This window comes from Hyposmocoma kahamanoa, unplaced genomic scaffold (genome assembly GCF_003589595.1).
Source record: "Hyposmocoma kahamanoa isolate Upper Pololo Valley unplaced genomic scaffold, ASM358959v1 68, whole genome shotgun sequence".
In the NCBI taxonomy this organism is placed as follows: Eukaryota; Metazoa; Arthropoda; class Insecta; order Lepidoptera; family Cosmopterigidae; genus Hyposmocoma; species Hyposmocoma kahamanoa.
In genome coordinates, this window is record NW_020653856.1 from 1195728 (window position 1) to 1220235 (window position 24508).

The 24508-nt window shown below is 36.5% G+C and overlaps 1 protein-coding gene across 1 annotated transcript in view; it reads right to left on the minus strand.

The window, feature by feature from the left end:
* Positions 1 to 24508, minus strand: part of LOC113232269 (paramyosin-like) — a 57907-nt gene that overhangs the window by 7965 nt on the left and 25434 nt on the right. Inside the window, exons 9-10 of the mRNA XM_026466938.1 lie at positions 1218 to 1327; positions 499 to 630 (exon numbers count right to left, since the gene is read on the minus strand). Coding sequence (XP_026322723.1) covers positions 499 to 630; positions 1218 to 1327 — 242 coding nt within the window. The remainder of the gene's footprint in view (positions 1 to 498; positions 631 to 1217; positions 1328 to 24508) is intronic.

Genomic DNA, 24508 nt, shown 5'->3' on the forward strand with positions numbered 1-24508 from the left:
TCTTTGCCTGGCCGTCTGCATCAATCTCAGCCTACCGGGACATAGGAGAACGTCTCCAAGTGACGAACATTACTGGAAGAAGAAGTGACAGTTGTAGAGACGCAGCTTCATGACACCAAGTGACAGGACGAGCAAATCGTGGGCCTGGTGGTAAGCGACACGCCTACCCATAACAGTTGGCATGCCAGAACGTTAAGTCGTAAAGATCTGACGGGCATTGTCACTGCGCCCGTACCCTTAGAAGTTGACAAATGTTCCCAAATGCCTGTAATTTCAACAACAGGTTTACTCTTCAAAACCGGAACGCAGGAACTCTCACATTACCACTTGGCGGCAGAAAAAGTATGGTAGCAGTACGAACCCTTTTACAAGGAACGCCATTGCTACTACACGTAACTCATCGTGGTTGTAATATTTAACAGGCGTATCATACGTGATGTGTAAGGTCGCTACATGCCGGCTATTATGCACTAGCCTACAATAAACATGTATACTCACTCGTCAGCGTGCAGGCGTGTGAGCAACTGCGCGAGCACGGTACGGTTGAGTTCGTCCTCTGCGCAAGCGCAGTATGCCACCAGCTGGCTAACCACGCGCTGCAGAGTTACCGCCACACGCTTCAGACCGTCCCTGAAAGTAATAAAGTCATATGGCTTTGAGAATAGCGTCTAAATTATCTAATTGTCCATTTTGTGAATTACCAGTGAAATTGGTAATAATGAAAAAATATACATTGAATTATCTTTTTAGTTATTCATTGTGATATATATAATTCGCTAGGTCAGATCCGGCTCGAAGGACCATTGTAGCCTATTTAATAAAAAGCTAAGTAATTTGAAATTTACAAATGTTTATTGAAATGACGTGCCACTGTTCATTGGCATAATATAAAATGGAAGACAACAAATATGGTCGCTATTAACATGATACAAGACGAAATTAATTTTCATCCAGTTTTCCAGAAACTCTAAGTGTTTATCAACTTTAAGTCCTAATAGACTATTTGAAGTGCACGCAATTATTTTTCGTGATTGTTACAAGTTGGAAACGATAGTATTTTATCGGATCTAATTCCAGTATATTACGTTTTTTTCAAACAAACTAACGTCTCGGTTCATTTAAAGGTCACAATGGTCACGTCTGACTACATTATTTAATATCGCGACGATCATCCCAACATCGCGTATGTGATATGGATCCAAAAATTATGTACTTACCTCTCCTTGGTGACCTCCTCCAACTGCCTATTCTGGTCGAAGCTGAAGTTCCTTCTTTGCTTCCATTTGTCCGCTTCCCCGCTGCTCAGTTCGTCACGAAGACTCGACAACTGCCGACAAAAAATTAGATTGTATAGTTTCGTAACAGTGATAGCTTGATTAAGAACGCTTCCCTTGTATTTATTAAACTGTACATTAATTGCTTCTCAATTACTTATCGACCTAGGTGGTCCAACGGTTTACAGTGTGGGCAATGAACTTTTGTAAATTGGTTCTGGTCTAGGTGTTCTGGGACGTGTCCCAGAGTCAATTCCGTTACTCTAGTACTCACAGGAATTTCTCAGTTTGAGACCAGGCAATTGGTGAGGTTGTCTGCCACATTAAAAAAAAAATTGAGAGGAAAAAATTCGAACCATCGAATCCTGCATTGCATGTGTTTATGACTTAAAACAATAACGTGTCAATCAATATAATCATAGTTTTGTGAAAATAGCACATAAATATACTTTTCATTTTATTTGTCAGAATAAGGCTTTTGTGGTTGTGTCTGAGCATCAGATCATACACCATCATTACTAGTGTATGTACTAATTATGGTCAACATTCATGTTTATATCATATGTGTTCATCATATAATCGTGTTTGTCAGGGTTTAGATGTACTTAAACTTACTCCCCAGTAGGGCTAGCACACGAGCGCGAGATAGTGCTATTCTCACATAGAGATCTCGCGCTGTATGTCGCTCTCACACAAGTCGCGGCCTGTCGTCCTAGCCCCAGTCTCTTCTTTTAGGAAATTATTTTTACTCTTATGTTAAATTTTTATAGTACCTACCAACAGTTTTTTATAAGTTTACTTATATTTTTTTGTTTATTATACCATTTCCTTTTAAAAATTTAATTTAAATTTCTTGAGACCATTAATTAAATGTTTAGCATGCTGTGTTCACAGCGAGAAGCACGTACATGCTCCGACATGTTAAAATGACTTTTTCATCTCACTAGAAACTAGAAAGGCTTTCCTCATTAGGAATCTGCGCGCAAAAGCGTTTTTTTCAAGCTAGCGAGCGTGGAAAAGGTTTTTGAAATTTGAGGTCGACGATGGACTGTGGCGCACCTAACTTTTTCTTTCGGTGAAAAAAAACATAATGACACGTTCAACTACGCGATTTGTCGTACATTATTTATGTAATATAAATCCGTTGGTATATTTTAGTCTTATTATTGTTGACATTAAATTGAAATCGATGACTAATTTTTGATGCACGAATGAATAGAACTGATTTGTTATGGCTCAACTGTTTTTTCTTTCATCTACCTCGTTAGCAAAGTTGTTTTGCGTCTCGTGTCTTGAAACCCTCGCTACGATCAGCTTGCTCAGGTTTCAATAAACAACTTCGCAGCCTTGCATAATTAATAACTATTGTACATTTTTATGTCAATTATTTTGTAAGCATTCGGTTCCGTGAACCAAATAAAGAAAAAAAAGAAAAACTAATAGGAGTGAATAAAAACCAAGCTTACCACGAATCTCCTAAACATCACCATGTCTGTATCACATATTAGCAACAGTCAGTATACACGTGATCACCCTCTTTATCACTAGCTTATTCATAAGCCTGTCTCTCATTGTATCGATTCACTTATTTTAAAGTATCGCGAAAAGCTATTAAATATTAATCACTTAACTAGCTTTAAATGTAATTGGGAGATTGTATTGTTCCATCTATAAGAGAAAAACATTATTATTCTATCAAAGGTTCCAGGTGATATTCAGTAACGATATATCACACTGCAGATAGGAAACAAAAACTATTTTTTCGAATGTAAATTAGACTGAGTTAGCCGTAATTAGAGTGTCTTCCCTTGCCTGTCTTTCCTTCTATAATACTTCTTAAAAAACTGTCGTGACATATAGGACTTCTTATTGTCTTTAATAAGCTTCTCTATGCCTTCACCTTTCTTAACACCTCTCCAGTAGCATATCTCAAATATTTCTAATCCTTAGAAAAACAAGAATCTTAAAATCTATCACAAACCTTTACTCCTACGTCTTAAGGGTCAATAAAAAATCATCAAAACAAAGTAATACAAACCAAAATTCAAATGCAAAGGCAATCCCACAACAATGTAAAAACAATTTCTAGGTAATAAGGAATAGGAGCATTATGATTATGACAAAGAAACAATTTCTAATTTTTGTTTTCCTACACTATAGATACAAATCAACCTCATCTAGAGACAAATTATGAAGCCATTTGACATTTGAGAATCTTAACATAAAAAAGAGACGACTACCCACTCAAAACAAAAAAGCAAACAACTGACAACGGAAATTACGTTATTTTCTGTCTGAGAAATTAAATTTTGTTTATAGCAACATAGTGCCGTAAAACCTTAGTAAACATTCGCATCTTGAGGTTTTGGAATCGGTTCTCGGCACAGGTCAAAATATAAAATTACTACTATGCTAAAATACAAATCTTCTGATTTAGTTTAGGCTCCAGCTTTCCACAAATGAGAGTACTTGCATTTGTAAAAAGTTGCAGTCTGGAACCACAAAGAAATTTCTCTTTCTTATTTATTACGCTTTCTTACAGAGACAGATTGGTCAAATTATACACAAATAAACATAAATAGCTAAAATTCAACTAAGTCTGGTTAATATGTATAATCAAGGCGATGACAAACTTGAAAAGAGCCCCACATCTGTCTCCCAAATGTGTCACCATGAACTGGTACCTGATTTCATAAAGCTTAAAACCGATGAAAAGTGAGCCCTGATACTAGAACGCCTTTAGAAAAAAGGATAACGCACAAACATGTGTGGCAAACGGATGTGCATGTTTGAAGTCAGTAGAGCTTTATTTTCAAAACATTAGAGGTCATTTTTGTATAGTCAGTTAGGGGTGATGATTACAATTAAGCAGCATTCCTTTGTGTTCTTTATGTCTTCGTAATAAGTATTTTTACCATGTGCCACGTTAACAAGACATTTATTACACAGTAATTAGCTCCATTTAAGAACATAATTCGTATCTTTTCGAAGACAAAGCAGAGAATTGGCGGATCCGAAACATCATTTGTCAAACGAAAATGCACTTTAAAATAACGTCTCGAAAGTTGTAAACATAAAGGAACGCTATGTACAAAAGCAACACTACATAGTAAGGCGTTGTGGTGTGTAAGATTATCGTAGTAACTGAGATAGAAATAGTCTCGTCATGTAGTAAGTAAATTAGAGAAACGTGGGTAGAAGACCTCAACGATAAGATTAGGGATGTCCTTAAAAAAGGACAAGTTAAAAATATCAAGAATAAACAGGGATGTATATAGATACTGATGTGAGTCTAGAAAGTGGTAGAAGTTTGTCAGGAGCGTAGGGAGTGAAGATTTATGGTCTCTGTGTTGAGCCCCAGTGGAATGTATGTGTCTTAGTAATGAGAATTCACAGGATTGCAATGTATGTAGGTATTGTGTGGAGTTGGAAATTATACCAAAGTCGTTTCCGCCCACGATTTTGGGCAGAAATGGGTTAAAACCCGGGTTGATTGGGTTTTCACCCGCTGCACAAGGCACACGACTTGTTCGTCCCAACACTTGATATCATAGACAAAAGAACTTTCGCTTTTGGAAATCGAATAAGAATGTACTTCCTATTTAGTAATAACAAAAATATGAGATTCAGCAATTAGTGAGGCGACTTCTACCAAAAAGGCCACATCGACTAGAGCCGTAGTCAATTAATCATAATCAAATCAACCGTCAAATTATCACCGTAAATCAAATCCTTTATTGAATCAAATCAATGAATGAGAGTAACCCAATAGACCATTCACTCATTGGCCATGCGTTCAGACAAAATAATGTCAAACGTGTTTATATTTTTTCCCGACTTTAAAAAAGGAGGAGGTTCTGAATTCGACTGTCTTATTTTGTGTGTATGCTACGCGATAATTTGTGAAGCGATTTTGATGATTTTTTTGTTGGAAAGAGATTACCTTAGCATTGGTCCCATTTAAATTTGAAGAAAACATTCCGCCTCAAGGGTGGCAAATTAAAGCATGAATCCGGTTTATTCGGTTTCACCAACTTTTCGTGAACTAATTTCAATAAAACTTGTTAAATAGATGTAATTCCACAAAATTTTGAGGTCTGTTTTTTCCATAAAACGTTATAATTATGTAGAACATGCATTTCCTACAAATATCGTTTTGTGGAATGTTCTTTTTGTCTATTTTTCATTTGGTATACTTCTTGTTTTATTTAATTTTCGTATAGGACATACTTTTAACAACAGCCAATCTGTTTAGATTACAATTTAGTACATTAAGTTTGATACTGAAATTTCCGTTCTGAATGCTTGAACAACAGCCAAGGCTTCGGCAACATTCACTGTAAAAAATTTATGTCACTATTATTTAAATATTAGTGACAGAAATTATGATCGAACTTTAGTCATTCATTATTTCAATAAAAGCGATAATGAACGAGGAGAAAGGTCGACCTTTTATTGACGACCTTGGTGGCCTAACGGCTTACATTGTGGGCGCTGGATGCGTAGGTCCTGGATTCGATTTCCGGTAGCACAAATTTGGGAAACAAACTTTTTTCAAACTAAATTGGCTCTGGTCTGGGTGTTCTGGGAAGTGCCTCAGAGTGAATTCCGTTGCTCTGGTACTCACAGTATTGGGAATTAACTAGTTTGAGACCAGGCAATTGGTGTGATTTTCTAGCACGTATTATATTAAGGCTGTCCTTAAAAACAAGTTAGGTCAAAAGTACGAAGCCTAAATGAAGGCGGTTGAATAGACTGATATGAGCGGAGAAACCTAAACAAGCTTAGACGTCCATAGCCTCTGCCTACCCCAACGGAAGACTGCGTGGTAGTTATGTGTCGATGAATAAAAAGTACAAATACAAGATACGCTTGACAATAATTGTGATTTACTGAACGATATTTAATGGTCCATAGAGATTGACGAGGGGAGAAAGGTCAACGGAATCAGATTCAATTATTAATTTTTGTTTGAAAGCTTTCAATGTAAACATTGTTGTGTTTGGTTGCGGTTTGTGTGAAGTGGTGCATTTTATTATTGATTTTAAAACAGAAGAGGATCATGATGTTTTACCGAAATACCGTTTGACCGAAATTACAGTTCATCGACTTTACATACGTTTTAAGCATTTTAGAAAACAAAATTATAAATGTGCATTGTCACATTTCAAACTGGTGAACAACAGAAAGAGGTCGATTGCATTTCTCATCACAAAACTGTAAAGAAAGTCCAACGTAATTGATATAGTTAAGGAACACAATTAACAAATACAAAAAATTCTAGGAATCCCTGATTCAACACAACGAACTTCTATATAAGACGAAAGAAAATATTTTTAAACACACTCATGTGGGGTGCAAACGATGCATCTTCCCAATGTTAAGAATCATCACATTAAATTGTCGAAATAATAGATAATTTCAATAACACACTGATTTTTTTTCAATAAAATACGATTGCACTTTTACAATGTTATGATGCGTTACAATCAAATTTCAAGTTCCACGCTATCGCGTTTGTTCGCGTGCTGACGTCACGCACGCGTACGTCTCACTCAAGCGCCGGCGCTGCACTGAGTCGTTTCTTGTTTACGATCGACACAATCGTTTGAAATTACGGGATCTGGGAGTATGCTACAATAGTTCGATTTGGGAGAATTATTGCTTTGATTCTATTCACGCTTGTGTCAAGTTCCTGAAATAGATGATGTTTTGTTTCTTTCCCGTTCCTTAATTTCTGTTCAAGTCGATATGTTATAACTGTTTTCATTTACAATACTATCGTAGAATTTGCGTATTCGTCTTCTTGGTAATAATAAAGCCACATGTAGCCACACTTCAAAAGTGCTTTTATCACATAAATGTGAATTGTGTAATACTCTCCTATTTAAGCATAAAAAGTTACCGGCTAATTTCGTTCGTAGAACATTTAAACCTCTGGATTGTAGTTATTTTGCAAATGTGGCCTTATTACACTAACCACTGAGGGGGTATATGTGCCCGGTGCGTATTTATCGTGGTTTGTAGGTCGATGCAACTACACCATCACCTCTTGTTGTTGGCTCTATCGTTTTCGTTCAGCAATTTCAACTTTTGACAGGTGTCAACGTCAAATGTGGAAAAATATAGAAAAAATATGGGAAAAAAATTATTATTATTATTAATACAAAGATCGAACACTCTGAAAAAATTCCTTGGATCCGGCCGGATTCGAACCGATGTCGTCTAGCATACCGTGCCAGACGCTATATCAAGTAAGCCACGGAACGAAGCAGTGGACCTCACGAATTTTTCTGTGTTTGTTGTCGTATCTTTGTATTTGGTTTTTTCAACGACTTTGTAGTCGTAGCGCCATCTATGAGAAATCTTAAGTATTTCGGCACCCAATTTGATACCTTTACAATTTTATACCTAGCTACCAGCCTTGACTAGAGATGTCGTCATTAATGTATTTAAACTTTTTATTGAATTGATTTTCAATTTTTTTTGTGAAATTACTCCACTAGTTTGTTATAATTATTAATACAAAGACCGAACATTCAGAATAAATCCTTGGATCCGGCCGGATTCGAACCGACGGCGACGTCTTCTAGCATACCGATGTACTTAAGATTTCTCATAGATGGCACTACGGCTAAAAAGTCGTTGAAAAAATCAAATACAAAAACACGACAACAAACACATAGAAAAATTCGTGAGGTCCGCTGGTTCGTTCCGTGGCTTAGTCGGTATAGCGTCTGGCACGGTATGCTAGAAGACGTCGGTTCGAATCCGGCCGGATCGAAGGAATTTTTTCTGAGTGTTCGATCTTTGTATTAATAATTACAACAAACTAGTGGAGTAATTTCACATTAAAAAATAAGTGAATATCAATTCAATAAAAAATTTAAATTTTTTTTCAAAATGGGAATTTTTCCCTGACCCAACTCTAAAAAAACTAACGTAACTGGACGTGGGGATCGCGGGTTCGATTATCAATCGGACCAATTTGGGAAAGGAATTTTTACAAATTAGTTCTGGGGTTTACTCCCATTCTCTGTGCGGCACAATTACTGTCAAATAAATAATAATCGATCGAATAAAAAAAAATGTCAAGAATGAAGCTTTCGAATAATGTTAATTTTAATTTGGTCGAGTATTCCTTATATGACAGTTATTGTTTCGGACGAATGTCGGCCTGAGAAGCGGAGTACAGCCCCTGGTCTGAGTAGTCCGCAGTGACCTTTGTTTACTCTGGTAAACCTAGTACAGGGCATTCCCTTTTTTGTTTGGGATCAGTCACTACTTGTATTTAACTTTGTTCCTAGAAAACACCTGTGATAGCACGTATGCAGGGACGTGAACATGTGAACATGTGAACATGGACCGCTAAAATACACTAGAAACAGTGCGGTCGTGATGCGTAGGCGACACGGTTACGTCCGTATTGGTTTTAGCCCGGGTTCAGCGTAAATCCTTCGTCGCATACAATTTATATCCACCCGGTGCGCATGCGTTACGGCTATTCCAGAATTGGATTTGCTCAAGTCCAACCGAGGCCGTCAAGTCCAAATTACATTGTTAGCCAGGCAAGTGACGGTTAATCGTCAATGATACAGTCGACGCTCTAATAAACCTGACCCCATAAAGAGCCTTCTTACGCATTCAACAAAAAAGTGGAAAGATATTCCAGCAACCATAAATGGTTGAAATTTATATTTACGTTAATTAAAGATCAAATTGGCTAAAAAAGTTTCTTAAAACGTCATTCTTTAATGCAATGAGGAAGCCATACCAAAACGAATTTCACGAGGTTACGTTTCTTTAACATTTTTCTTCACATTTATCTACTCAGAACCAAATGGTTGGTTATGGGTTAGGTTAGAATATCTAGTATCTTAAGGACGCATTTATTCGACAATTTCACCGCGCTCCCCGCGCGGCCGCCGCGCAGCGACCGCGTGCGTCTAACTGTCATGGTAAAGTACGCTCTATTTGTTTAGACTTTACGTTTTACGACGACCGCGCGGCCGCCGCGGTAATTTTATTGAGAGGAATTTAAATGTTGTTGCATAATACTTAGAATAATTACGCATAGAATCCTAGTCCGCACACGCTAAGTGAGGCAAATTGAAGCGCTCCCAAAGGGCCTACACGAGCGGGCGGGCCGTCAGTGCTCAAGGTCAACTTGCACCACGACCAGCTCAAGAATTTTAGCTAAAAATGACGAAATGTGCGGTAAATGAGTGAAAAATACGTCAGACAAACATAAAATAGATACTAACATCACATTCCACAAGGAAGTAACGCGTTTCAACTTGTATTTTTATATAAATATTCACTAAAACCGAAAATTAACCTACTACTAAAACTAGACAATACATGACTTTGATTTTTGCCTCACTTGTGACAGTTCGTTTGATATGAAACTATCATTCTATGCGTTATTATTCTAAGGCATAATAAATATAATTCAGATTCGCTATTGATGTACATGAAGGCGTGTAACTGCGCGGTCTGTACAAGTACAAGTGGATCACCATTCTTCTTCGACTTAAATAAATATCTATAAGGCACAGAATATCCAAGAAAAGCACAAATTAAAATATTTCGTCTTGTAAGATATTATAATTCATATTATTCTTATGAAAGACAGTGTGGAAAACGGTGCGACATCAAGTAGTTGACACCATAAAAAACTTACAAGGGAATCGTGTTCCTGAGAATGAATGATATCAAGCGATGTTCCTTAGCTAACGATCGTCTTTTATCCTGGCGTTCTGCCGTGAACTGCGTTCTATAAATAACCAGCAACATCCTGTCTACTACGTACCATTATCAGTTTTTTCATGCCTGTGTTCCCGGCTCTAGTACTACAACTTGAATAATAAAATAAATTAATGAAAAGACTTGATTCTTCAATACGAGCATCATCAGATGGAGATCAAATATGGCCACAGCCCACAGCAACCGGTTTTGCGGTGCTCGCATCTAGAGGATTCCCGTAAATTTCACCTGGGGGTCGATTCAGAACCTTACGATAACTCAGTTGTCGACGATTCGTTGTCGAACGACAACTTATCGTGTTGTTTAAAATGTGAACAACTTCATTTAAATATACTAACCACGACACTTTAAACTGCACGACTACCTGACGTCACGACGTAATGGGAACGCGTCGTTACCCTTCAAAACTGTAACGCAGCAATGCTCACAATACGCCTTGGAGGCAAAAACAGCCGATTACTTTTAGTTAACGAAAATTACTTCCAAAACGTAACTTACATACAATGAATACTGTGTAGTTTACAATTAAGATTTAAATTCAACTTACGTCTTTGATGATAAACACAGTCATCGAATAAGAACAGTTATGCAAAGTATACTCGTAAATCCCAGGCTGCCCACTTTTAAATTAGATTACAACAAGCTGAGTGGATAACAGATTCCGTAACAGCTTAGCGCGCTTTTAATTATTTGTTTTTGTCATTGACTTACAATTATATGGACGTCGGGTCCGCGCTAAAAAGTGTCCGAACTTATAGGGCGTTAAAATCGTATACAGAGCGTCATTCACGCTTTAGTCTTCGTTTGTTCGACTGACAGCGAAGCAAGCAAAATTAGACAGTACTGCGATGACATTACAATTTGAATTCAACGTTTTAGCTTTTTCATATTCCTTTGCATGTTACTACGTTTAAATAGGTTGACTTGGGACATTTTTTTCGTGGTTTTTGTATTAGACCCGTCGTCCATTTATTTGTAAGTCAATGGTTTTTGTGTTATTTATTACCAGATATCGGAATTGAGGCAGTTAATTTTTTATAATATCAAGTGACGGGACTAACAAGTTTTGCGCCTGACGGTAAGTTACACGCCTGTCCATAACAGTTTCTTGTTTGAGACATAAGTTGAGAAGTCCCACGGGCCTGATATATCACCAATTTAGCTAAACTAAAGAATAATGTAGAAATTCCCTTCTGTAAATCCAGGAAATTCACGGAACTGATCATACTATCTACATTGGCGACAAATTATTATTTCTTAAAATTTGTTTATTGTTTTGATATTCAATTATTTTTATGTGAAATTACTCCACTAGTTTGTTATAATTATTATTACAAAGATCGAACACCCAGAGAAGATTCCTTCGATCCGGCCAGATTCGAACTGACGTCTTCTAGCATACCGTGTCAGATTATTATTTCTTATTAAATATTTGCTACAAATTATTGTCTCAAAAAAATATTGTGGTTGTGTTTCTTATTTATTACTTTAGCCGTTTAAAAAATAAATATGTTTAAAGAAATTTTATACGCATTGATGACAAAATGGGTACGTAACATTTTCTAAGATGTTCATACTTTAGGTAAATTGACTCCCTCGATTCCAAAAGCACTTTCGGCGTATGGTCACATGCGATTTTATTATACCAAAGGTACATTATATTAAGATCTGCTGTACTTTGTAATGCAATTTTAAAATTTCTTCTAACATTATTTCAGCCGTTATTGTTATTTGATTCTCCTCACCTATATGTATTTAAAGCCTACACATTTAACAGTATTTTCGAATACTTTTTATTGTTATACGTTCCGCAGTTTAGACAAAATCCCGAAATTGTTCACAGAGGTCTATAATATTACCCTTTTGAACATAAAATTTTTGTGATTCAGGTTTTAACAGAACTATTCCTGCTTAATACTTTTAAATAAAAGAACGAATGAACATAGTAGTGTCTCTCATCTCATAATAAGTTCTTTGAAGATCTTTGTTCTTTAGAAAGATCTCAATGTTGTTAATAGGACTGCATTTTAACGTAAAAAATTCCAATTTTTGAGTTGATACCCTGTTCATCCAAGGCTACTATATATTCTTATACCCTTAGAATAATAACGCATAGAATGATAGTTTCATATCAAATGAACTGTCACAAGTGAGGCAAAGATCAAATTCATATAGGCTAGTTTTAGTAGTAGGTTAATTTTCGGTTTTACTGAATATTTATATGAAAATACAAGTTGAAACGCGTTACTTCCTTGTGGAATGTGATGTTAGTATCAATTTTATGTTTGTCTGACGTATTTTTACACTCATTTACCGCACATTTCGTTATTTTTAGCTAAAATTCTAGAGCTGTACGCGGTGCAAGGTGACCTTGAGCACTGAAGGCCCGCCCGATCGTGTAGGCCCTTTGGGAGCGCTTCAATTTGCCTCACTTAGCGTGTGCGGGCTAGGTTTCTATGCGTTATTATTTTAAGCTTATACCTATATTATATATATAATATTGACTAACTGCATTTTGCTATACTGGAATCCGAAGCTATTCAAGGGTGTAGTGATTAATGAACAAATGGTCTATATAATGACAACATTACATACTTGTCCCTCGCTCAATTCGAGCACAATAGCTTTGTTCAAACACGTGTTTCGATTTAGATACACAAGTTATAATATGACGGGTCGAGTCAGCGTGGCCTGGTAAGAGCATGACCACTATAATCTAGTCTTGAGTACAACAACACTATTCTCTAAAGTCCCTGCTTTGGAGCTACGAGTTTCACGGAAATTCTGTGTTGGCACAAACTGGGTCAATGCCATCTAGCGGATTTTGATGGAACTACAAAATACTCATCATCAGCAACAGATTTATACGTCCCACTGCTAGGCACAGGTCTCTTGTGAACCTTTATCGGCGTGCAGGTTTCATCACGCTGAGTCCTTCACCGAAAAGCTCATAGAAAATTTCTAATTAAATTCCGGACATAAATTACGAGAAACTCGGAGGTGCGAACCCGGATTCGAACCCACGGCCTCTGCTTAAGAGGCGGTGGGTGAAACCATTGGGCTACCACGGCTTTTTACATAAAATCCTCATAGATGATGAAATGTCGTTGTACGATTCAATATGACATTGGAGCCATGAAAAAATGCAACAAAAAATTTAAATGCATAATTTATTATTATTTACTCAATTATCTCACGACATAGGGTAGTCGTGCTTTGCTTACAAATTGACCAGAGCCAACTTGCATAACATACTAACACTCCAAACTCAAGTACAAGGAAACATTTAAAATGATTCAATACACGCCTCATCATCTCGCTTACACACCTCATCATCTCACTTACACTACATATATATTCACGTTTTCAGTTTTTGTATTATTTTTATTATCTAATTCAAATCAATTTATTTCTTAGTGATACACAGGTTACATAAGGTGTTACAAAAACTTCACATATATAGAATCACTGTGATCCGCCGTTCAGCATACAAAGTTTAATTTTTTTTATAAACACTCATGCAATAATTTGTATATTGTATTTAATCATTTTATCTTCTACTTGGACGAGGCGCTATTTTTCTTTTTCTCCATTTGTGGCTCCACTGAAAACCAGCGTAACGAAGCGTCCTCCAACGTCTCGTTAGAAAAAGCTGAGTGGTGACCATTTTGGTCACATGTTATATGTAATTGTATCTGTTTTATGTTAAGTCTTTTCTAATTTACTTTGAGTTTTATTTTGTAATTATGTAATTTTTACTTTGTTACCAAATTTTTTTTTTTTTTCGTTCTATTGCCCTTACTTTTACTTTTAATCAATGGTGTTCTATTTCAGATTTCTTTTTTAATTATCAAGTAACGGGATGAACCAGTCGTGCGCCTGGTGGTAAGCGACACGCTTATCCATGACAGTTGCAGTGCCACTCAGGGCATTAAATGGCAAAGATCTGGGGTCTGTAAGCTCTTAATGTCCACCTCAATCACACAATAAATCGCCCATTAAGCTCTACACTAACGCAGTTGTATTTCTTGTTACAGGAAATTAATTGAATATTTTTTTATATTTTATGTCAAATTCATGAAACGTACACATAAATTTGTGTATTTTTACAATATAAATTTAAAATTACTGCCGATTTTTCTCCAAACGTAAACACTTTTTATTATATACTTTATTTATTTTATATATTTTATTCAATTTTGCCAAAATTACAATTACGTCAATGTTGCACCAAATGAGCGTAATGAATTCTATTCTGTAATTACATACAGTTAAATTTAAACCTAACTTGTGAAAGGAGATGTACCGTTATCCGCACATTTGCATTATTAGTTCAACAGCAGATGTTTTAAAATGTTATTCTACATTCAATTAGGGCGACTGCGATAAGAACTTTTTAAACTAACCAGAGCACCCCTGTTGCACATTTTGAAACTAAAACTCGTGTGCAGCATGGGAGTGCATGTGGTACTTGAGTTCGAATTGGTGCTACACGTTCTATTACGTGAGCACGACCTCATAATTGGCGTTCTAATTGTATTTCAATGGGAGGAAAATATGTGGAATGTTCTATGATATTAAAGCCTATGGCACACGGTGTATATACGCGCCGTAAAGACGTTATAATTAATCGATTCAAACGGACGCAAACATCGCGTTGCAAACAAGAAGTTTGTAGACTCCGCTGAAGTTTACATTTAGAATTTCATGTGGTTGCTTCATTTCAAATTTAAATGAAATTAACAAATAAAACTAAAATTAAAACTATCTCTTATCAAAATGCGCCATCATACGCGCGGATGATGCGCGTAAACGCGCCTTAGCTCCCCAAAAAAGAACGTAGTACAAAAATTGACGCCTCCGGACAGCCAGCTGACAATTAACATTTTTTTAAATCTAAAATGATCTAGTCTGCAACATGTACCCGTACATGTATTACGAATAGTAAGTATAAGTTGAATTAGATATATTTATACAAAATAAATATATTACGTCGGCTAAGTTCGTAAGCCTCGTACCTCCGTTAATATGAGATTTTGAGTAGGCAAAAAAAATAGAATTACTAGATTATAACTAAAAACGGGTCTAAAAATTCAATTTCAAGCTAAGATTTCGTCCAAAAACGGAATTACGAGGTTTTTTAGCCGACGATATACTGTATGGTTATTTATTATTTGATAACAATATGATGTGAGTTTTTATTCATATGCATATCAAATTTCAACGTTGGCATACTTAACGTCTCCCGCTCTGTTTAGCTTGCCTTTTTCTGCCGCCGCACAGTAATGCTCACATTACTGTGTTTGTTCGGTTTTCAAAGGCGCTGGTGAAATTACAGGAGTATGAGACTAGTCAGCTTATGGCTCAGGGTGACAGGCGCGATTCATTGCGACTTAAAGTCTGAAGAATAGCACTGCAATGTTCGTCCTTTCACTTGGTATCATAAAAAACCTCAAATGGTGTCTGGAAGAAATTGATCATAGCGATAAGGTCGCCTTTCCTTACATTAGTTCTAATTTTATTTAGTGATTTTGTTCTTGTGTGTGAGTGAATAGAGAATTTCCACTGATTTTATAGATATATTTCTCAAATTGGTCTTACCGGAAATCGAACACCGGTACCTCCTCATTTAACATTGTTAACCACTAGCCTTAATAGTATGAAACATAAACTGTAAAAATAACCAATATTTACCATTACTAACGTGTTTTACCGTTTATGATGTTTACACATACCGAACGGTCCCTTTGAAAAATCACTGCGCGTTCACGGTTGCGCGTGCGCTGCGGTGCTCTGCGACTTCCGTGTATGGCATGTCTACACTTCCGTGTTACATGGCCGCTAACGATTCAACTTAAACAGTCCCAGTAAAACCATTATAGAATATAAACATTACTAAAACAGTGTCACTAATTGTTACACCGTTGGGTATAACAGCGTTCGAAACGAAAAGTTTAAAGTATTGCGATAAATCAAATTGTAGAAAGCTCGTGAAATTGCTTTTGGAAAACTGTTTGTACAACAAGAATTTTTCGAATATGTTCACTCAAGGGAACTAAAATAAATTCCGTGACCATGGGACCTGTAGAGAGCCAGAAAAGTTTGTTTATTTTAAAAACTAGGAACTACCACCGACTATATCCGAATTGCCCGAATTAGAATTCAAAACAAAGATAAAAAAATTTTAATTGAAAATCCATTCTATAAAGTTGACGAATATTTTGACCTTATGCATTCAAAAAAATGCTCATTATTTTATGACATTTAATGTATCTATTAATGATTTATTACTTATGCGATTTAATTCATAACAATATATTATTATTAAATAATATTTTAATTTATGTGTATATTGTGCAAATCTTTGAATTTAGTCATAGTAGTATGTCGAATGTGTGCATTAGTTATAGGTAATATTAACGAGCTTTGTGACGTGGCAAATAAAGAATTTGAATTTGAATTTGAAAACAAATACACGAGATTTAGATTGACTGCCTCCATGGTCAGATGATTACTATGCTGGTCTGACAGGTAGAGGTCCCGAGTCCTATTGCCGGGCTGGGAGAAATATTTATATGGATTTTATTTCAAATTCAAATTCAAACACAACGTGTAAGGTGGAATAAGTTCCGATTAGTTAAAAATGTTATTAACATCCCAAGACACAGAACGACTGCTTTTCGCGGCGGTTTCAGGTATCGCGCCAGTAAGTGCTGGAATGATATTCCTCCTCTATTGCGTGACATCAATAATAAAAAACGATTTAAGCGTGAATACAAAAAAACATCTTTTATCAGAGCAGACGTGTCTCGCTACATAGATATTTCCCTAATCAATGCGTTTGATACCTGTAAACCTGAATTTCCGTACCTATACATATATATTCATATTTGGTGGCTATTGTTATAATTTAATATTATGTTTGTAAACTTACATTATTATTTATATTGCTTACTTTCATTACGTACACTATTTACATTATTTGCTTTACATCTTAACACTTTTACTTGATATAATATAGTATTTAGAGTTAGGTATATACATTTGCGTGTGATGCACTTTGGTGGCATGGCATACTGGGCTGCGATCGCATGTTTGACTTCTCTCGATCTACAGTATTTATGCTGAGTCAGGACCATTTCAGCACAAACTGTAGGTCATAGGTACATTAAAATTTTATCAGTTCTTTAGTGTTTGTTTGTTTTTCTCGCAGTATGTGTTTTATATAAATGTGTATAAAATTAATAATGATGTTCTATGTGCTTTTATGTTATACTCTGTGAAGTGATTGTAAATGTTTTGTTTCTGTTTGTATTTGTGCTGAATAAACGTGTTATCCATCTATCTATCAAATCATTTATTTCGGAATATTACATCCATATTATTATACAAATTTATTCGTGCGTTTGAGTGTAATTTATGGTTGTCTGTGTGTGGCCATAGCAAGCGCGATACAGGGTCTCCCTAGTGCAGGGCTATTTAAAAAAATCCGAAAAAAATTAATTTTCAACGTTTAATCAATTTAAGATATTTTCGTACTTGAATAATTTAAAGGAGATAGTAGCAATAGAGCTCCTTCTGAAAGTTCGTCCAGGGAAGTACTGCTACCTTACCTATTTCTGCCGCCAAGCAGTAATTGAGCATTATTGCGTTCCGGATTGGAATTGTAAGGGTGCTGGTGAAATTATAGACACATGGGTTCTCAACTTATGTCTCAGAGTGACGGGCCTAGTCGTAGCAGTAGGTAGATCTTTGCGATTTAAAGCTCTGAGCTGCACTGCTGCTGTTATGGATAGACGTGTCGCTTACCACCCGGCGCACAACTTGTTCGCCCCGTTACTTGGTACCGAGTCCCGACGCAAAAGAAACCGATCCCAGAACTTTACTTAAATGAAGTAAGTTAATTCTGTATAGTTTTTGTTTCCGAAATCTGTGCATAACACGTCAATATTGGTTTTTGCCTTTGCTCAGACGCCCGAAGTTAGGCAATGTATGTTCATGTATAAAGAAAAGCCTACCAGTTTTTTCCTAAAGCCTACCAGTCACTATTATAACGAAGAATAAAGTGACTAATTAGGGTAGTAATAATGCGGTAAAATGAAAAAAAAGAAATAAAAAACAAATATATTTAAATTTAAATTTTTGCATGTCAACGAGAGGTTCAATGTGCTGCACTTATCTGTAACCAACTTGTTTATAATATTTATCCATATATTATGCAAATAGAGTTTAAATTATTGCATTCCATGTCATTAGAGCAATTTAAAGACTTGACTTCCAGAAACTGTCTGATAATGTCAGTTGTTATGAGCGCGGCAAAGTCAGAGAAAAGGCTATTAATTTTCCTGAACAAAATGTCAAATTAAGTCTTCCTTTTATTTACGATGCTATGTTACTTAGAAGAAAACAATCCTTATGATTGAGACTTTCGATACAGGTGTTTAAATACAGATGGTTTTTTTTTCACATTTCGCTGGTTCGATTCTCCGTACAGATTAAAAAAAATACTCACTGTTCTTAACAGTCACCCTAACAAAGCCACAAATTCATTTAAGAGGCAACGTATACGGTTCTATAATAAGATTATATTTGATAATCACAATATGCCATTTACGAGGTTTAAAACTATAGTGAAACAATGGTTCATATCCTCGAATGACAAAAAATCAAATAAAGTATAACGTAGTTTGAAAGAATTATTGTCACAAATTTGTTTCTTGTATTTTAGACCTTACCAGTATTACTTTAGGTACTGCGAACGGAGGAAGGAAGAACCGCAAAATTACGACCAGACATCCTACGAACGTATAACCATGCATCCGGCGTTACTTAAGCAATTAGTGCTTGTGAAAGATAAATTATTATAAATGTCGGTGCAACGACCGAAGCAAGTGATAAGTGCTAAAAGGGCACGATATTCTGCTTTTGTTGCAGACTCAGACAAACGTATACTACACAATATTTTTCTAAACCAAGTTAATAGCTGTAGAGCTCCTTGTGAATGATTTCGTCAAGGAAAGTAGTATCACCTTACCTATTTCTGCCGCCAAGTAGTAAATGTGAGCATTAGGGCGCGTTCCCATTACATCGTGACAGATAGTCGTGCAGTTCAAAGTGTCGTGGCTTGTATGTTTAAATGAAGTTGGTCACACATAGAACAACACGATTGACTGTCATGACAACGGGAAAACCGAAACGACAGTCGTCAGACGATAAATAAATCGTCACGATAAAAATGTGACGACAAATAATCGCAGCTTCAAACGATTCTGACGTGCAAACAACAAGGCGGCTGCCTGAACCGATAAATTATCGTCACGATCTAGTGGGAACAGCCAGACACGACAGTCGTTCAACGACATAATAAACGTCCACAACAGTCACGACAGATAGTCGTGATATAGGAACAAGCTAAACGCGACAGTCATCCAACGATAAATAAAACGTTACGACGTTACCGCGTTTCGGTTTTGAAGGGTGCTAGTGAAATTACAGGCACATGGGAATTTGATTATGGGAAATTTACTTAATATTAAGCACGTTAAAGTATTTTTTTTATTGCACTAGCTTTTTGTAATTTATATTGTGTTTAAGACAGCACTACCTGTGAGTAAGTTCCTCAGACACAGGTATAATCGACAAGAAATGCGTAGTTCTTATACCTAAATAATTTTTCTACGTTACCAAAGAACAAAAATAATTGTAGCAATAAAATCCGCTTTAAACAAGGTTGTTATCAAACTCATGAACATACAAAATATTTACAAATTCCGTACATTCCCTGCACAAAACCACCTCCAAACAACTTTAAACTTTGCAGACGTAAACCTAAAGTTCTTATTTGAAGTAACGTGAGCTACTTCCTGAAATATGTGTGCTGCATTTGCGGCGCAGTCATGAAAGGTTACAAGATATTTTAGTTTCCACTTTATCGTTAGGAGTTTTTAAATAACTTCAAACTCAATAAAGAACTGTAGTAGATGGGGTGTAATGTTTGGTATAGTGTATTTTCATCTAATGTGCTGATAACTGGTACTCCTTTACTATATCCAGGAGTTAAACGAAGGTACCAGGACTGCTACTGTCACAGACTGATGCGAGTGGGGAAAGCGACTGTGGTATGTCAGGAGTGTAAAGAGGCGAGGTCTATGCATGAATGAATAATGTGCCAGACAACCACACCAGTAACCTGGTCTCAAACTATGTCTCCAGTACTAGAACAGCGAATTTAACTCCCGAGCATTGCCCAGAACGCTCTGGGCGTTACCCAGAAGCAATTCAAAAAAGTTCCCAAATTGCTTCTACCAAAAATCGAAACCGGAATCTCCGCGTCTAGAACCCGTAACATTAATCGCTGGACCACCGATGCCGAATGCGTGTACGTTTTACAACGTTTGCATAATTACATTTATACCGTTACATTGATGACAATCTGAGTCAGTAATTAGTGACATACACAGATGTGCCAGCGATGTTTTTTTATATAATACGAAATGACGATGAAGGGATGACAAGTCGTGCTCCTGGTGATAAGCGACACGCCTGTCCATAACAGTGGCAGTGCGGTCAGAGCTTTAAATCGCAAAGCTCTTAGGGACACTGACACTGTGCCCGTCACTCAGAGACTACGCGTCCTAACTTGTCAAATAAGAAATTAACTAAAGTCCCCAACCAAGCTTGACGGACTATGGCCTAAGCCTGAGAGGAAACCTGCGCCCGGTAGTGGAACATATAGACGTGGATTGATAATCATTAAGTGATTTGAGTATTTTCACAAATATAAATGAATGACCTGGTAGTAAAAACATCATAATATTCATAAAATATTGAAATTAACGTCAAATTAAGAACCGTGCCCAACAGTCGGTCGTATAATGGGTTGATGATGTTGGTGAACAATGAGTAAAACAAAAATGTAAAAGTAAAATGACTTAAATATGCATGATCGGACTCGAAGTACCATTTTCAAACGAGCCACTCTCGGATTCCCAGCGCATGTGTGGCACTAAATCTAAACAAGGACTAACGACCGTGTTTATTGCTTTTTACAAAAGTTTCACGGCAGACGTCTCGTTGCGAGACACGTTTTACACGACATTACATTTAGACTGATGTTTTACTATACATAGACTTAGATTTCTCACGCTCCACAAATTTCTTAAAAAAAATTAAGTAAGAGATGTGTTGATTTAATTTATTAAATTTTTTTGTACAGTCAAGAGCATGTCAAGCAAGACAAATTGTACTTTGGACCGTTCTTATCGTAAGCTGCATAGAGTTGGATTTAAATCTTGAGTGTCAAGCTTGACGTGCTCTTGACCCTGTACGCTGTAATTACTCGTAAAGTTATATATTTAATTTTTATTTTAAAATTCTGAATATATTACCATAAACTACATTTATATGTTACGCAGATATTATAAATATAGATCGAGGCAAGTGGATGGCCGGCGGATTCATAAGTTCGGAACGCTTTCTAACGCAAACTCTACTTATTCGTAAGACAGATTCCCTTACAAGAATCGTCAAGAAACACTAGGATACATTTATGCACATTTAGCATTTATAATACATATTTATTTTAATATGACAGATCAACACCTCCTGCAAGAACTAAATGAGTCACTACCATGGATTTTTATCATCCAAGTACCTAGAAGCTATACAAATGGAAATGGGCAGGCCATATCTGTAGGTTAGATAACAGATGGACAAAAATTACCACATAATGGACCCCAAGAGACGGAAAAAGAAGCCAAGGTAGATCAAAGAAAATATGGAGAGACGTCTTCACAGAAAGAATTGGATCATATTGGATGGCTACAGCGAGAGAAAGAGAAGAGTGGAGAGAACTAGCGGAGGCCTACGCCGTAGAGGCAACTACTGCGTTAAATTAGTAGTTTGTTTGAGTTTAATTTCTTTTATTTATTAAAAAAACAAATGTATGTTAAGTGTAGTAGAATAAAGGCTATTTTTATTTTATTACACAAAAGCTGTAATCTTAAACTTTAATTGACTTTTTACTGAGATATATAGTTTCTATAACACCACTAATGAACTGTTGACATTTAACCGGTGCAATTGAGGCGCGTAGTAAATAAATGCTACGTATAAAATTAGACGCGTTCACTCACCCGCGCGGTCCGCCCCAACCGTCTCCCAGTGTAGTTGCGCATTGACAATTTTGGCCCTTATTAACCGGTTGTACGTACCACTGCTGTGGGTCTCTTTTAAGGAGAGGGTTTAGGCAAGAGGTGGGCGAACTTGTTTCTTTATGGGCCAGAAAAACAAAAAAATTCACAGAGGGTCAGAATTAACAATAGAGCTCTGTGTGGAAGTACTGCCACCTTACCTTCCGTGTTCGTTTTTGAACGTAATGCAAACATTTCCGAGCATGTTTGAGAAATAGTACATTATTGCAGACACCGGGAAGTTGCTGAACGAGTATGTGTTACAAGAACGAGCGACAGCGAGGCCTTGTATTAATACGAGTAAAGCAATCCCCGTTTCCGCCGAGGCATGTATAGTATTTTTCTCACACAATGTCAGGAAATAATAACAGACTAAAAAGAGAAAGATGTACAATAGAAAAAGTAAAAAAATATTAATTAAACTATTTTTCCGGATTCAAATCGCGTATATTTGTTTTTTCAAAGAAACCGACGGCGACGTTTCGGGCCCATGGTCACGGTTGAGTTAACCGTGACCATGGGACCTGTAAAGAGCCCGAAACGTCGGTTTGTTTGAAAAAACAAATATACGCGATTTAAATCCGGAAAAAAAGGTTTCATTTCCTATGTGTAACAATGGCGAAAACCTAAGAACTCGAAATATTAATTAACATTAAAATTTGTATACAATGCAATTGCTAAGAGAAAATATTATTGTTTTTCCAGACACATTAATAGTAGTCTGCTGAACTTCTGATGACGTGTTTGAATGTGTATCTATTACTATATTTTTGTTATCGCTCCTTTCACTAGCACTCATTTTCGCTTACTATATTTTTGTTATCGCTCCTTTCACTAGCACTCATTTTCGCGACCAAAATACAAAAAAAGATGACAAAACAAAAGAATACCAAAACACTTTAGTTTAAATGTTACCGCCATTTTCTTTTTTTTAATTAAGCGGTATAAGTAGGTATTTTTAGTTCTCGCAACCATGAACACCGGGCAGTTAGCTGTATGACTTTTTCTTTTGCCTGTTTACATAGTTCATTATTAGTAAGTAGATTTAAAAGTTTAGAGAAGATAACAGTAATGGTTTTCATACTTTGCAGGCGTTGGCCGGGAAGAAGTCGCATGGTCCATAAATGACAAACTTCCCGTGTTCGTTTTTTGAACGTAATGCAAACATTTCCGAGCATGTTTGAGAAAATAAATATTATTTTCGGTTATTAAATACCCTTACGACACTGCTAATAATTCCGTAACATAAATACTATAAACAAGTTGTAACTCGTAGAAAACTTAAAATAGCAACAGCTATTAAGGTAGGTACAACGAACGGAGCCATAAATTGTCTTAGAAAGGCTAACTGGGTCACAGGAGACACGTCCGGTTGTTTATTTTGACAACACAAATAGATTCAAATAAACATACAAAATTGATTAGTGATGAAGAAAGATGGTAGCCCAGTGGAAGACCGTCTGGTTGCTTTTTAATTTAGAAATGACAGTTCGACTCCATGTTGCAGCATGTACCTGTGGCTTTCATTTCTAAGTAACTTTATTTTATATTTAACCGACTTCAAAAAAGGAAGATACTTTCAATTCGACTGTATTTTTCTTTATGTGTATGCTACTCGATTACACTGTAAATCTGTAAACTGATTTTGATGATTATTTTTTGTTGGAAAGATACTTCAGTATAGGTCCCATTTACTTTTTATTTTATTATTAACTGCCTCCGTGGCCGAACGGTTACCATGCCGGACTGCCACGCAGAGGTCCCAGGTTCGATTCCCGGGCCGGGAGAAATGTTTGTATGGCCTACATTTATTTCTCTCGTGAGTTTGGGTGTAATTTGTGGTTGTCTATGTGTGCGTCCATGGCACCTGCGACACAGGGTTTCCCTAGTGCGGGGCTATGTTGAGTGTGAGCGTTGTTATTATTATTATTATATTATTTAAATTTGAAGAAAATATTCCACTTCTAAGGGTGGCAAACTAGGGAAAGAATCCGGTTTCGCGCACTTTCCGGTAACCGATTTCCATGACAGTTGCAGTGTCACTCAAAGCTTTAAATCGCAATGTTTTTTTTTATGTTACCAAATGACAAGAGACATGCGCCTGGTGGTAAGCAACACGCAAGTCCTTAGCAATTGCAGTACCACTGAGAACTTCAAATTGCAAAGATCTGAGGCGCACTGCCACTGCGACCGTTACCCTTAGACATAAGTTCACAAATCTCATGTGCCTGTAATTATACCATCACCCTTACCCTTCAAAACAGGAACGCAGTAATG